This window comes from Triticum aestivum, chromosome 1A (assembly GCF_018294505.1).
Source record: "Triticum aestivum cultivar Chinese Spring chromosome 1A, IWGSC CS RefSeq v2.1, whole genome shotgun sequence".
Taxonomy (NCBI): domain Eukaryota; kingdom Viridiplantae; phylum Streptophyta; class Magnoliopsida; order Poales; family Poaceae; genus Triticum; species Triticum aestivum.
In genome coordinates, this window is record NC_057794.1 from 543,372,974 (window position 1) to 543,383,187 (window position 10,214).

Consider the following 10,214-nt stretch of genomic DNA (forward strand, 5'->3'; position numbering starts at 1 on the left):
GATGAATACACACCAGATGAGATGAAGGAGGCCTTTTTTCAGATCACACCAATGAAGGCTCCGGGGTCAGATGGGTATCCTGCCTCAATTTTTTCCAAAGACATTGGGAGGTATGTGATACTGAGGTAACAACAATTTTCCTAAAAATCCTTCGACATGAGGAAAGCCCAAAAGATCTAAATGATACTATCCTAGTACTCATACCAAAAGTGAAAGACCCATGTTATCACAATCCGTCCAATCAGTGTGTGTAATGTGATCTATAAAATTGCTTCAAAGGTTGTTGCTAATCGCCTCAAACAGGTCCTTCTAGAGATCATATAAGAGGAGCAGTTCGCTTTTGTTGCTGGTCGTATGATCACTGACAATATTATTTCAGCATATGAGTGGCTCTAGTTCATGAAGAGGAACACAGAAAAAAAAAAGAAAAGATTATGTGCTTTAAGGCTGGACATGATGAAAGCTTATGACCGTTTGGAATGGAATTATTTGCAATCCATAATGACCAAGTTGAGTTTCCACCATCTTGGGTATCTACTACGATGAGTCTTTTCATATCACTGAAGTTTTTGTGTTATTCGATGGAAAGAAATTGGAGCAGTTCAGTCCTACTAGAGGTATTCAACAAGGTGATCCTATTTCCCCCTATATATATTCTTGTTGCCAGCAAAGGGTCGTTCATGCTTTTTAAAAAACCAAGTTCAGTCATCAGACGTCAATCACATTAAAGTGGCAGAGTCGGCACTATCGGTGAACCACTTGCTTTTTGCGGATGACAGCCCGTTGTTCGTCAAGGCTAGTGTAGAAGGGGCGAGAAAGGTTTCTTCTTTGTTGGATGTCTATTGTCAGGCTACTGGTCAGAGAGTAAATCACTTCAAATCTTTTATTTTCTTTAGCAAAGGGTACCCACAAAATATAAAAGACGATGTCAAAAATATTCTCAATGTGGCAAACGAACTTTACGAGAGAAGTACTTGGGAATGCCCATGGATGTTGGGCGATCAAAAAATGGTGCTTTCAAGTTCTTAAAGGAACGTGTTTAGAACAAAGTGAGAGAATGGATAGAAAAAATCTTGTCGGCTAGAGGAAAAGATGTCCTCGTTAAATCCGCCGTCCAAGCTATTCCAATATACTCCATGGGATGTTTCAAGCTCCCTAGAGGGCTATGTTTGCATATCAACTCTCTCATTCGGAAAATTTGGCGGGGTAGCAAAGATGGCCACAGGAAACTGTCGCGGATTTCTTGGGATGTTATGACAAGACCCAATGCTCAACTTGGTAGCAACCATTCGCAGATTTGGCGGGCTATAATTAAAGGCAAGGATGTGCTATCACATGGTCTAACCCGAAGAGTTGGCGATGGTAAAGTAATCAGTATTTGGGAGCACAATTGGCCACCGAGGGCCTCATCTATGAGACTCTATGTATGCTTGACACATGATAGACTGAATCTTGTTTCAGAATTGATAGATGAGACGCCGCCGCCTTTGAACAGGGCCTCTAGGCATGACCTCGACATTGTAACACACACGCGCGCGCGCACACACACACATGTTTTCCATTTTCATTCTAAAATGTAAAAAGGGTAAACCTTTTCGTCACGTTAAAAGTTTTCAAATCTCACATGACAACATGTGTCACAATCCAGGCACGAGCAAGTCGGCAAGACGCGGTTTCCACTCTCGACGAGCAGCTATGACTGCGACAACCGCCCCCGACACACACCTCCGTTACATAGATAGATAGATAGATAGATAGATAGATAGATACACGGGTCAGCATACCTGCCATCTTGCCCGCCGCACACCACAAATATCTGAAAACCCAAAGAAATTCAGCCAAGTTGTGAGAAGAACGAGTGACTCCGAGGAGAGGAAGAGGTGCTAGTGCTCACGGCAGCTGACAGTGCTCACCATCACCTGTCACGCTCCAAAGATAGACAGAGAGCACGCCAGCTCTACTCCTGCGGATAGAGCACGCCGCCATGCGATGCGCCCCGGACACGCAACGCAACGGCAAGGCTGCTGCGTGGGAGGGAAGCCCATCCCGATCGAATACCCGTCGCGCTCATCATCATCGCCCCGCCGCCAAGCCCAACAAAACGGGGGAGCTCGACCCGACCCGCCTCGCACCCAGCGACCCACCGAGCCGAACCACCCGACTACCCGAGCGACCGAAGCGAAACAGACTCGCCGATACATCCATCACGCGCAGCAAGCGAAGCGTAGCGCCGAGCCGGGACGCAAATGAGCGAGGGGGCCGCGGCGGCGGCGGCGGCGGAGGATGGGGCGGCGAGGGCGGGGCGGGCGTGGGCGTTCAGGCGGGATCTGGCGGCGGGGGCGCTGATGGGGGGCGCGGTGCACACCGTGGTGGCCCCCATCGAGCGGGTCAAGCTGCTGCTGCAGACGCAGGACGGCAACGCCGCGCTGCTCGGGAGGTCGCGCCGCTTCCGGGGCTTCGCCGACTGCGTCGCCCGCACCGTGCGGGACGAGGGCGTGCTCTCGCTCTGGCGCGGCAACGGCACCGCCGTCATCCGCTACTACCCCTCCGTCGCCCTCAACTTCTCCCTCAAGGTTCACAACCCCCTTCCCCTCCTCCTCCTTACTCGACCCGTTGATGATCAGTAGCAGTTGCGTTTCATTGAGCCGCCGCGCGTCGTTTCCGGTGCTGCTGCTGGTTGATTAGACGCGATCTCGTCAGTGTTTAGCGAGATGCTGGCGCAGCGGATTTGGGGATCGTTGCTCCATTCTTCGCTTGACCGATTCGCTTGCTGTGCTTAGAATGATTTGTGACGCGAACGGAGATTTGAGGTCCGGCCATGTCGTTCGTTGCGTACTTGGTAGGGAGCATCCAGAGCCATTCGTCTCCATGCCCCACAGTGCCGTGCGGCGAGGTGAATTCTCAGGGATGGAGAGATTAGATTCGGGTTGACATGTCTTTACTGACAACAGATAAGATTTAGTAAGATATTTGGTGGGCTTTCGCTCTCCACGGATGAATGTCTGCCTCCCGGAATGGCAAAGAATCAAAGAATAAAGTGCTCTGCTGCTCGTGACCCTTGTCTCCAAAAGCACCAGAGATCAGTGATATATAAACACTAGAGAATGGTATTATTGGTGCATATATTCTTGTGCCTTTCTAGGCTAGTTGTACAATTCCATTTACAGTGTGGCTGGTTAAGATCTATTTGGTCAAGTATTATGTTGAGAAAGTAGGTAGGAATGACGCACTGGAACTATACCGTTATAAGTGATGTCTCGTAAGCCAACATCTAGCGAAAATCTGGCTACATCAACTATACTACCAACTACTTTTTGCATGCCATATGAAGATACCATATGACATCATCAACATGTTATTAGTACTAGTGGATTACAAGGGCCTAGTGCAGGATAAAATTATGGAATGTCTTTCTCGCAAAACGGCAAAGAGTTATCATGAAAGATAGCAGATGCCATCAATGCATAACGGATTGACAGAAACAGATATTCAAGCAGATATTTGACTTGCCATTTGGCACCTTTGGTTTTGAAAGGTAACAAAACGACAATTCTCTGTGATGAAAAGTTATGCCGTCGGATATGCAGTGTGTACTGACCTCCTAAGCTCGTTTTCAGTTTAACATACGCAATACCAGTAGATCTTGCCTCAACATGAACGGAGAGTGATTTTGTGATGCAGCAATAACTAGTAAGGATAATCTACAACTTATCGTTCAAAAGTAGCAGAAGTTGTACAAAGTGCACAGTTAGGACACTAGATGATATATCATACTGAGTCAACCATTAACTGAAAAGTCCCTTGTTTTATGCTCTTGCTAATCTTCTTTAGGTTGAATTTCTCATTGGTATCAAGCAAGTGGCCTATTGCCTGTCCTTTTTAATTACTTTTTAAAACAATGACGTCAAATAAGTTTATAAGCATGTATCTGCAATTTCCTTATAATTTATGAGTAAGATGAAATTTTAGTGTCAAGCATGTTTGCTATACTTCAGTTAGCGGTTTACCATGATGTCCCCTTTCTACTGCAGTAGTTCTGCTAACTTTCCTTCAACGTACCATGCTCATTTATTTGTTTCAATGATGAGAACATGGATTGTAGACACTAGGCCGGATATTAAATCTTGAATGTGTCGGGTTTTGGAGTTGCTCTCTTTTGTTTGTGTTAATGAGATGGCATGAAAATAACCACAATACTGCCCATTGACCCATTGGTGTTTTTTGTCATAGTAGAACTCAAGAACCAGACATATCAGGTAATTGTCACCAGCTACTGAAAGTGAAATATACATGTATGGACAATGTAGATATATTGGTGATGAGTGCGTGAAGATGGTCAATTGCTGGCCAAAATTATGCATTGGCCCAATGTTTCTATCCCAAGCTGGTCCATCTTACTTTCAATAGGGTACTACTTCACCTACTCGCTGCTGCGAACTTACTGTCACGGGGTTTCATGCATCTTTTGTTGGTGGGTAGTTAACCTCTGTCCGGATGTGCCAGCTTTCTTAATTTGATGGTCTTGTGTACTGATTTGGGAGGTAGGCAGTTGTGAGCTGAAGTTAATATCTTATATGTTTATCTTAGCACATGGTTATAGGGAAGCAAGAACTGCTCATCTTGGATCTTAATGCTGAAAGAAATTGTGTACAACTCGTAATGTCATAATAAATATAGCCAAGGATTCAGAGCAATTGTTTTTCGTTTTGTCCATTCTATTAATTATTTTGTCAATACAAACATGCTCTTTTTTTAATGTTGCAAGATTGGATGCATAGTTCATTAAGTATAGTGAAGGGAGTTATGTAAAGGGCCAAGCATGAAACCGCACCCAATCTAATACTGATGTGCAATTTTTTTTGATTGACTATTAACTATTTAAAATCATCTTATGGTTATGTTATGTCTATAATCCCTGATGGTTATTCTTGCAGGATCTGTACAGGAGCATACTGAAAGACGCGGGAACCTCAGCAGACAATAAGTTCGCATCAATTGCTCTCGCCAACTTCATCGCTGGTGCCGCCGCCGGATGCACGACTCTGGTCATCATTTACCCACTCGACATAGCTCATACCCGCCTTGCAGCCGACATTGGCCAAACAGACGCCCGCCAGTTCAAGGGCATCCGGCACTTCATCCAAACCATCTACAAGAAGAACGGCATCCGCGGCATCTACAGAGGGCTACCCGCATCTCTCCACGGGATGGTCGTGCACCGGGGCCTATACTTTGGAGGCTTTGACACGGCAAAGGACACGCTGGTGCCGCTGGACTCCCCGCTGTGGCAGCGCTGGGTGGCGGCGCAGGCGGTCACCTCCACGGCGGGGCTCATCTCGTACCCGCTGGACACGGTGCGGCGAAGGATGATGATGCAGTCAGGGATGGAGGTGCAGATGTACAGCGGCACCCTCGACTGTTGGAGGAAGATCTACAAGGCGGAGGGGGTCAAGTCGTTCTACCGGGGCGCGCTGTCGAACATGTTCCGGAGCACCGGCGCGGCCGCCATACTCGTGCTGTACGACGAGGTGAAGAAGTTCATGAACGGGGGTAGGTTGTGATAGGTATAGAGAAAGTGTGTGGCTCTCCACAGATTTTGGGGTTCCGGCATGGAGATTAGACACGACCAAACGGGTACACGGAGGAGCAGCGGCGGCGGCGGCGGCTCGGATCAAGCGTTTTGTTTGTAGTAGTAGGCGAGTAGTGGTTTCCTGCTGTTCGCCACTAACCAACCAAGCAAGTACAACTAGTAGCAAGGGCTTCATGGTCTCAGAGATTGTGGCTGGCTGTTGTTTGTTTTGATTTTCGTTCCGTCTCTCTCTCTCGTGTGTGATTCGAAGTTCCAATGGATTGACTGCCTCTCTGCCTGTGTGCTTTTCGCTGGTGTTGGAAGTTGGAACTAGACGGAAAGAGTGTTCAGTTAACACTGTTGGCCTTCCTATGAATATCTTGTACTACTACAAAATGGCAGGGCAGGGCAGGTGCAGGGCCTTTGTAGCTCAAGGAGTTCATAATCAGGCGCGTGATTGTTGCTCCCCTCCGTTCCAAAATACTCCGTATTTTGTCATGGTTTTAGTTCAAATTTAAACTACTAAAACCATGGTTTTTGTTCTCATTTAAACTGCTAAAACCATGACAAGTAGTGTTTCGGAACGGAGGGCCCGGTAGAAAAATGGGTGTGCAAAAACGGTAGCTGGTCTATGATCCTCTCCTCCCTCTCCAAACCTCCAAACGAACATTCCTTACTGTACCTACCGTGCCATAGATATGCACAAAAAGAAAAGACAGGTGCTTTATGATGCAGAAAATGCAGCTGCAAGTGATCTCCAAAGTCCTCGCGGATTACTAACTTTTCCTGCCTTAATCAGTATCAGGATAGCATACCACGCGTAGAGTCTCCGATTTTACCCTCCGCGATGTATAGTCAGTGTTCCTACTAAACAGTGAAACCAAAAGGTTTAATCACAGCAGACATCGATTTTGCCCTCCAAACTGGACAACGAGTGTTCCAGTTTTGAAACCAGTGAAACCAAAAGGCTTGATCAGGCCTTTCGACAAAAGTTTAGTTTCAGCAGCGACCCGAGAAATAGCCAAGGCAATGCAGATATGCATTTTGAAACAATGAATGTAGCGCGCACAAATACCTAGTACATCAAAATTTCCCGGCAAAACAAGTAGGACTACCAAACGGGCACCATCGATGATCACTCGCAGCAGCGGACAAAGTATTTCAACCCAATACAACAATTGAAATGCTACCAGTATATAATACCATGTCCCCCACAAAGAAACCCCCCACCGGTTCTTCCACAAAACCCAACTCAATCAATCCCCCACTGGCTCCTCGGAACCAAACTCAAAGACATAGCATCAAGCAGAACCAAACATTCTTCAGCCAAGAAAAATAGTCTTCGTCTGGGAAGGATCTCACTGTTGCTTGCACTCTGCGGGCCGCTCCCCTGCCTGACCTTCCCCTGCAGGAACTCGCCCGCCCTTCTGTTCAAATCAACAAAGGAAAAATGGCAAAATATTTGAATGGACTGAACTATTCAAACTATAACAGGAGCACAAAACAACTCTCAGAGGCTAACATACCTTCTTATCACCATCGTCATCGTCTTCATCTTCCTCGTCGTCCTCATCCTCATCTTCATCCTCCTCGTCATCTTCGTCGTCATCTTCATCATCATCCATGATGCCATCAAAGTCCTCATCTTGAGCGGCCTCTCCAGTAAACCATGAAACAGCATGTGGAATAATCTTGTCTCTGATGGTAGATCTGGGAAACAAGAATGGGCGGATATTTAGAACAGAGAACAAACATTGAAGCATAGAACTGCAGTACTGCATAGAACATCATATACATACCCGATATCATAATCTTGCTCCATCTGGTTCTGCAACTGCTCAGCCTATTGAAATGGGAGATATATCAAATCACGCTCACACATAATTTCAAACATTAGAGCATACATAAAAGAGTCTAACTTACTGTATCCTCATCAATTTCCTCATCATCATCAGGAACTTGAGGTGGACTGAAGAAATTAAAGAAGCTCTCGCAATTTTCGATTTTCGTGATAGGTTTAGTGTTCTTCGACCCCTTCTTTGGCTTCTTCTTTAGCACCTTTTGTGTCAAGCTCTTTCCAGGATACCATTCAATTTCAGTTCTGAAAAATACCAAAGCAGACACATTAGTGGAACAATCAATAATAATAAACACAACATGTGAGTTGAAATAATAATTACCCAATAGCCTTCTCTAGGATTGGTTCATCTTCATCGATCATGTGGTACGTTTTTGAAAGCACTTCATTCTTGAAGAATGGATTAGTATTGAAGTGGAACTCAAGCTTGAAACCCTTTGGCTCAGTAATTCTGTACCACTTGATATCCTTGAGGTACTTGAGAGCTTCCTCATCCCTCTCTTGAATCTGGATATGAGTAAACCATAATAAATAAGATTTCAAACAATAGAATTAGAAGTGCAAATGGATCTAAAGACAAGTTGGATCAAAAAGGTGCAATGTCCCACCTCCTCAGCAAGGATTTCATGGTTCTTCATTGCATTCAACCAGAAATCTGGCACACCCTTTTCCTCTGCAGGGAAGCATCATATACAAGGTTAAAGACAGCTAGAGACTATATTCCTTTTATCCTATATATGATCTCCATCCAGCATAGAAAATTACTCAAAAGATCTTAGCACAGGTCAACATATGTTTACCTTTCTCATCTGGAGCAGCTTCACCTGAATCTTTGGTTACGCCTTCTGCCTCAACCACACCATTGACAACATCATGACGCTGTCATTTTGCAGGTGCAAGAAATACATCAGATGGATCATGGCATACAGCATCAAATATGATTCAAGACAGAGCTTGTATTGTATGAACCATGCAAAATAGAAACAATTTCTGTATATCCAAGTTGAGCAGTTATTGTCATGGCACAGGTGAGAGTTAAACACCCGTTACAGGAGTCAAAAGTGAAGTTAGGCAACAGGATAAAACAGCAAATAACAAGCACCGACATTGGCAGTTTACCTTTGAGTACAGTGGTTCATACATCTTCTGATATTTAGCTTCAAGTGCAGCTCTCTCCTCAAAAAACTTTGCCTCAAATTCATCATGTTGGCTCTGCCAGGTGCAAGCAGCAAACAAAGATAAGAAATCCACCACCAGATACAAATAGATTATTTTGAAGTCCAAACATACTGGTTGTGTTTTCCAAAAACAGCCAGTACCGTTTTATATGATACCATCCTTCTCTAAAAAAGGACATTACACTACAATCTAATGAGCAGCAAATCGGTGATAGAGCTGGGCAACATACAAGTTGTCGCCTTGTTCGAAATACTCACAAAGTGTAGAAACAGGAAAATACAAACAAAGAATGAATAAAGCTTCAAGTAAAAGACAAGCCTATGCGTTGTCGGTTCGGGAAACATGAATGTCTTTGATCTCTCTATCACGCTGTTATCTAACTTGTCCTACCCAACCCCAATGACCCATCGTTAAGAGTAAAAAAGTTAAAACGGTTATCAGGGGAAACTAAAATCTAGACAGCTGCTATCATTTTCCTAGAATCATGGCAGGAATCAGAAGCACAGCCTGAAGAGTCCACTAATAAGCAACCGTGCGACCTATATTCAACAGTCCTTGCTCAGCCAGGATAGCAATCAATCATGGCAGTACGACTACGAACCAAGCTGTACCGTTACAGCAAGCCGTCTTATCAGTGTTCAGTACGTACAAAGCTGTACCCTCTAACGCAAGTGGCATCGGAGAATCGCAGAAATCGCACTTAGGAACAGTTAATGATCCACGCTGCCGCGAATCACCTAGGCAGCAGTACCAAATTCATGCCACAAGGAACGCATGGCAACAGCGCCGCGTAGTGGAACCCCTGTAGTTATACCTGGATCTCCCTGAGCGCCTCGACGCGCTTCCTGACCTTGGGCTCCAGGCTCTCGAGCACGTCCGTGTGCCGCGCCGCCAATCCCTGCAGCGTGTTCTGCACAACCACGGCACCGAATCAGCACAACTAGGCCACATAAACAACCCAGAGTCCGAGATAAGACAGAGACGCTACGGGAAACCTCACCTTAATCGACTCCACGAGGTTGGCCTTGTCCTCGGCGCTGAGCTCTGCATCGAAACCACCACCAGCGAAACCGATAAGACCTCGCAGCCCATCAACGGCAACAGCAGCAAGGGGGAGAGGCGGGGGAGCGAACGAACCTGCGGCGTTGGGGACGGCGGCGCCGAGGGCGGAGAGGTCGAGGGTGTCCTTGCCGTCGCTCATGGCTGCCGCGGGTAGGGAGATTCGGGGCTCTGCGCGGGCGGCGGCGGGGGGAGGGGGAGAAACCCTAGCGGCGGCGGCGCGTTGGGTGGGTTGGGGGCGCGGGCTGCTGCGTGGGGGGAGTGGGAGGGGTGGAGGCGGGGGGGAAGGGATAAAAAACGGGATCGAGTCCTGGGCCGCGATTTATAGGAGGATAGCCGGGGAAAGAACGGGGCGCCCCGCCGGTTTGGAGTTTGGAGTTTGGACTTTGGACTCGTGAGCGGCGCGGTCGGGTGGCCGCGGGGCCCGCGCGTCGGTGGGAGAGACGGACGGTGCTCCTTTTTTTTCTTTGCGATGGGACGGACGGTGCTCCTGCCTGCCGGAATATTCCTGGGGCGCGGCTGTGAATTTCTGTGAGCTGTGGCTGCGCA

The 10,214-nt window shown here is 46.8% G+C and overlaps 2 protein-coding genes across 3 annotated transcripts; one reads left to right on the forward strand and one right to left on the reverse strand.

Annotated features, from left to right (window-relative positions):
* The first annotated feature begins 2,117 nt into the window (after positions 1–2,117).
* On the forward strand, positions 2,118–5,945 carry LOC123065040 (probable ADP,ATP carrier protein At5g56450). Its single transcript, XM_044488416.1, has 2 exons — positions 2,118–2,573; positions 4,935–5,945. The coding sequence occupies exons 1-2, from the start codon at positions 2,247–2,249 to the stop codon at positions 5,559–5,561; spliced, it is 954 nt and encodes a 317-aa protein (XP_044344351.1). The 5' UTR covers positions 2,118–2,246; the 3' UTR covers positions 5,562–5,945.
* A 642-nt stretch (positions 5,946–6,587) lies between these two features.
* On the reverse strand, positions 6,588–9,948 carry LOC123065052 (nucleosome assembly protein 1;2). Of its 2 annotated transcripts, XM_044488428.1 has the most exons (11): positions 9,744–9,948; positions 9,607–9,650; positions 9,421–9,516; positions 8,547–8,639; positions 8,228–8,306; positions 8,036–8,100; positions 7,750–7,934; positions 7,493–7,670; positions 7,369–7,412; positions 7,096–7,279; positions 6,588–6,996 (listed from the first exon to the last, which is right to left on the reverse strand). In XM_044488428.1, exons 1-11 carry the CDS (start codon positions 9,805–9,807, stop codon positions 6,928–6,930), a joined length of 1,101 nt encoding a protein of 366 aa, XP_044344363.1. In that variant the 5' UTR covers positions 9,808–9,948; the 3' UTR covers positions 6,588–6,927. The 2 variants fall into 2 exon arrangements, with proteins under 2 accessions (XP_044344363.1, XP_044344356.1); XM_044488421.1 differs by having other exon boundaries at positions 9,607–9,940.
* Positions 9,949–10,214: the final 266 nt, after the last annotated feature.